Below are 4,527 nucleotides of genomic sequence, written 5' to 3'. Positions count from 1 at the left end.
CTGGCGTATCTGCAGGCCGAGGTATGGGTCGTCCAGCAGTGAGTTCAGGAACATTGTGTCCTAAATGACACAGAAGAGACACTCGTCCATAAATGAAGGAAAATACCATGGTATTACCATATCTGGACCAGTGCTGTTTTTATCTTGTTTATAAAATATAATATTCATTAATATTTAGAATTAGCTTTTATTTTTATATAATCAGTTTTCATTTTAATTTCATGTTTTAAGTTAAGACTTTTGTGTTTTTCTAATTTTTATTCTTGTTTTTGTATACTTCTATTTTGCTTTAAGGTATTTTTATTTCAGGTTCTGTTTTAGTAATTTTAGTACTTAAACATTTTATTTCAGTTAGTTGCAAAGACAACATTTGTATGTCTGTAAGCTTTTCATCTATTATTTATGCTTTGATTTCAATTGCTGAAAACAATTTCAATAGTTTATTTATTAATATTAACACTGGTCTGTTAGTGCTGTTAGATTACTGTAATGTACTATTATGTAATATGTACAACTAGATTAGACTCAAAGCACAAGCACAGAATGAACTAGATGAGTAAAGTTTGATGTCAAACTTTAAAGTTGGCTTGAAAAAGCCAGGCCAGAAAGATTGAAAACATTGTAATAGCTTTAAGTAGTTCTACAGTTTAAAGTTTTAATGTTTTGAAGGCAATATAAGATGGATGGATGGATGGATGGATAGATAGATAAAAATGAACTTACACAGCTATACATTTTTGAGTTTGGAAATGTTTTGGCTGCTTAACCTCTTAAGTTGAAATGTCTTTGTATGTATTGTTTTTTTAATGCACTACAGTATGCTGATTTCTAGCCTGTTGCTAGCATTTTTCTAGCAAGATTAGCATGTTGTTAGCATGACTAACAAGTTACTAACATGGTTAACAAGTTACTATCATGATTCTAGCATGATTAGCAAGTTACTAGCATGCTACTAGCATGGTTAGCAAAGTTAATAGCATGATTCTAGCATTATTAGCATGTTACTAGCATGTGGCTAGCATGTTTCTAACATGATTAGCATGTTTATTAGCCTGTTACTAGCATGGTTAGCAAATTACTAGCATGATTCTAACATGATTAACATGTTACTAGCATGTTGTTAGCATGTTTCTAGCATGATTACCATTTTACTAGCATGTTTCTATCATGTTTAACATGTTGTTAGCATGTTATTTACATTTACATTTACATTTACATTTACATTTAGTCATTTTGCAGACGCTTTTATCCAAAGCGACTTACAATTGGGGGATACATAAAGCGATTCTTCTTAAGAGGCAAACAGACACAGGAAGTGGTTGTAATACCAAGTTCTTAGACATTGTTCAAATAAGTACAAGCTAGAAAGAGAAGGAATAAATAAAGAGAGAGAGTTTTTTTTTTTTTTTTTTATGATGAAGTCAAGTAGCTTCATTATCATGATAAACAAGTGGCAAGCATGTTTCTTGCATGTTTAGCAAGTTTCAAGCATTTTTCTAGCATGATTAGCCCGTTACTAGCATGGTGTTAGCATGTTGTTAGCATGATTAGCAAGTTACTAGCACGTTGTTAACATGATTAGCAAGTTACTAGCATGTTTCTAGCATGATTAGCATGCTACTAGCATGTTGTTATAATAATTAGCAAGTTAGTAGCACTTTGCTAGCATGTTTTCTAACATGATTAGCATGTTACTAACATGATGCTAACATGTTTCTAGCATGTTTAACAAGTTACTAGCATGTTTCTAGCATGATTAGCATGTTACTAACATGATGCTAACATGTTTCTAGCATGTTTAACAAGTTACTAGCATGTTTCTAGCATGATTAGCAAGTTAGTAGCATGTTGCTAGCATGAGTTCTAACATGATTAGCATGTTACTAGCATGATTAGCATGGTACTAGCATGTTGTTAACATTATTAGCATGTTGATAGCACATTTCTAGCATGATTAGCATGTTACTAGCATGTTGTTGGCATTATTGGCAAGTTACTAGCATTTTGTTAGCATGTTTCTAGCATGATTAGCAAGTTACTAGCATGTTGTTCGCATGTTTCTATGCTAATTCAGCTAAAACCAGTTGATTCAGTAAAAAAACAGCTAAGACCAGCCTGACCTGCTAAAAAAGTGGCCAAAACCGCTTTAAAACCAGCCAAAGCAGCCAATCAGCTTAGGCTGGTTTTAGCAGTTTTTTCAGTAGGGAGTTGTTAAGCTTTGCTATAGCATTAGACAGCTTAAATACACCATAAGTCTTATTGAATGAAATTCTATGGGATTTTAGGTGGTTTTAATAGTCTGGTTTACGAAAACCGTAATCCGGATCAGTTAGAAAAGATATAGCACACAGAGTCAGACCAGTCTGAAGGTCTGGGTCGAGTTTGGTGGTTTCAGCTTGAAAGCTCTAGGAGGAGATAGGTGTCGAAATTTGGCTCAGAAGAAGAAGTAGTTTAAATAGTAGATCGGTAAGTTGGCTTTCTCAAGCTTCATCGAACCAGAAGAGAAAACACAATTTCGACTGAATTACGATGAGACAGTAAAGTCTTCATGAACACAGAAGCTGCAATCGTCTTTTCTTTCTGTATTGTGACATATATCCGAGTTAAACAGCTTCTCAAACAAGAAAAGAGAAGCATTTAAATCATTTATAATAAACACTGCAATATTTCATTTAAAAACAAAATTGTGGTATGAGTGACCCAGGGCTCTACAGTGCGACCATTTCAGCCACATTTATTAATTACTCTGTCTGAAAAGTAATTTAGTTACTCAATAAGTAACTTAATTATTCAAATCGCTAATTAGGCTACATCTTAAAATCCCTATAAACCTTAAAGCACAGACAATAGAAATTAAACTCTTTATTTTTTCAATTTGAGTCAAACATAGAAAAGCTTAGCCTTTTAGCTTTAAAACAACTGTAATACTTAAACATTAAAAAAAATAAATAAAAAAAAGTCAGCTTCTTTGGTGAACAAATAGAAATACTCTGAAATGCAAAATATCTGAATAACAAAAAAGCTTAAGAAAAGTTAAACAATACCTTTCAGTTTGGCAAGATGTTCAGGAAAAGCCCAACTAGTAAAACCCGTACAGGTTTATGTAAAAATAACACGTTAACTAATGTAGGTAAGAATAAATTCAGGGCTCTACGCTTACTTTTCTTTTTAGGAGCGCTTGAATATAGAAATATTAAATGATTTAAATAACAGAAAAGATACTTAAAAAATTAAACTAAAACTGCCAGCAGGTGGCGGCAAGTCACTGATTTTATCACTGAATGATTCATTCAATTGATTCGTTTGAACGGCTGATTCATTCAGGAACGAAGTACGTGACTGTCTTTATGAATGGGTAATTGAATCACTGACTCGCTAGATTCGTTTAAAAACGCAGTTCATTCATAAACGAATCACTGCTGTGTTTGAATGGAGATGCGCAGCGGCTCAGCTGTTACTTTGTTTGAAACTATTTTCGTTGACGAAATATGGCAACAGTGTTGTTGTCAGACAATATAAGTCACTTACTATTAACTTCTTGTTTAATGAACTGTTGTATTAAATCAATATTACATTTGCAAACTCCCTTAAAATATTATTTCATAGTCGCACGCAGTAGTTTTCAGTCGCAAATGCACAGAGACATATTTCTCGTGTCTCTGTGTCAAGTATTCGGTCAGTTTGTGACGCGTAGAAAGTTGCTCACGGAGACCGAGATGGCAGAAAGCGCACCCTGTTTGTTTTGTTCTTATTATTATTATTATTATTTAAATCTATTTTTGTATCTAGGTGTTCGCGCACAGGTGTGACTGCAGATAATGAGCTCAGAGACGGGAAAGACTGTTCCTTGCTTTAGATTTTATATGGATTACATAATCCGAGAATATTCGTTTTCGATTTGAATTGGTTCATTTAAAAGTAGACACCTCAAGCTTTCTATAGTCATATTTCTCATGGCTGTGTGTGTGTCAAGTATTCGCCGAGTTTCGGTTCATTTTTGTGATGCATTTCAGATAGAAGTTCACGGAGACAGAGACGGCAGAAAGTGCACCCTGATTGTTTTCTTTATTTTACAAAAGCAAAACCTTTTGTTGTTATTGTCAGTGTACACATATCAAAGTAGACCCTTTTTAGATTCGATTGATTTTAGTCTTATCTGCATCTGAGTAAACTATATTAGGTTATTTTCTCTATCAGAAAATACTGCAAGTGAACGCACCGGCGGGCAGAGGGTTCATGGGCATTCAATTTTACCTTTAGATGATAAATTTAGATTTCAAATTCAATATTGATTTTAGAACTGCTGAAATTATTTACAGTATGTAACGCAAGTACTTTATAAGTAACTAATTAAATTACCTAAAAATGAACCGTAATCCCTTACTTTACTTTTTCAGTGGAAAGGTAATTTAATTACAGTAACGCGTTACACACAAAGGAGCTTTGTGAGTTTTGTGAGATCGAGATGAACTAAGATGAGTGACAGCTTTTAATGATTATTAAGGGAGTTTGCAAATGTGATAGATT

The 4,527-nt window shown here is 33.5% G+C and overlaps 1 protein-coding gene across 1 annotated transcript in view; it reads right to left on the bottom strand.

The window, feature by feature from the left end:
• LOC107690532 (CREB-regulated transcription coactivator 2-like) overlaps nucleotides 1–4,527 on the bottom strand; it is a 26,936-nt gene that overhangs the window by 3,295 nt on the left and 19,114 nt on the right. Inside the window, exon 8 of the mRNA XM_016488889.1 lies at nucleotides 7–60. Coding sequence (XP_016344375.1) covers nucleotides 7–60 — 54 coding nt within the window. The remainder of the gene's footprint in view (nucleotides 1–6; nucleotides 61–4,527) is intronic.

This window comes from Sinocyclocheilus anshuiensis, unplaced genomic scaffold, assembly GCF_001515605.1.
Source record: "Sinocyclocheilus anshuiensis isolate Anshui unplaced genomic scaffold, SAMN03320099.WGS_v1.1 scaffold2560, whole genome shotgun sequence".
Classification (NCBI taxonomy): domain Eukaryota; kingdom Metazoa; phylum Chordata; class Actinopteri; order Cypriniformes; family Cyprinidae; genus Sinocyclocheilus; species Sinocyclocheilus anshuiensis.
This window is presented reverse-complemented; position numbering and strand designations above follow the sequence as displayed.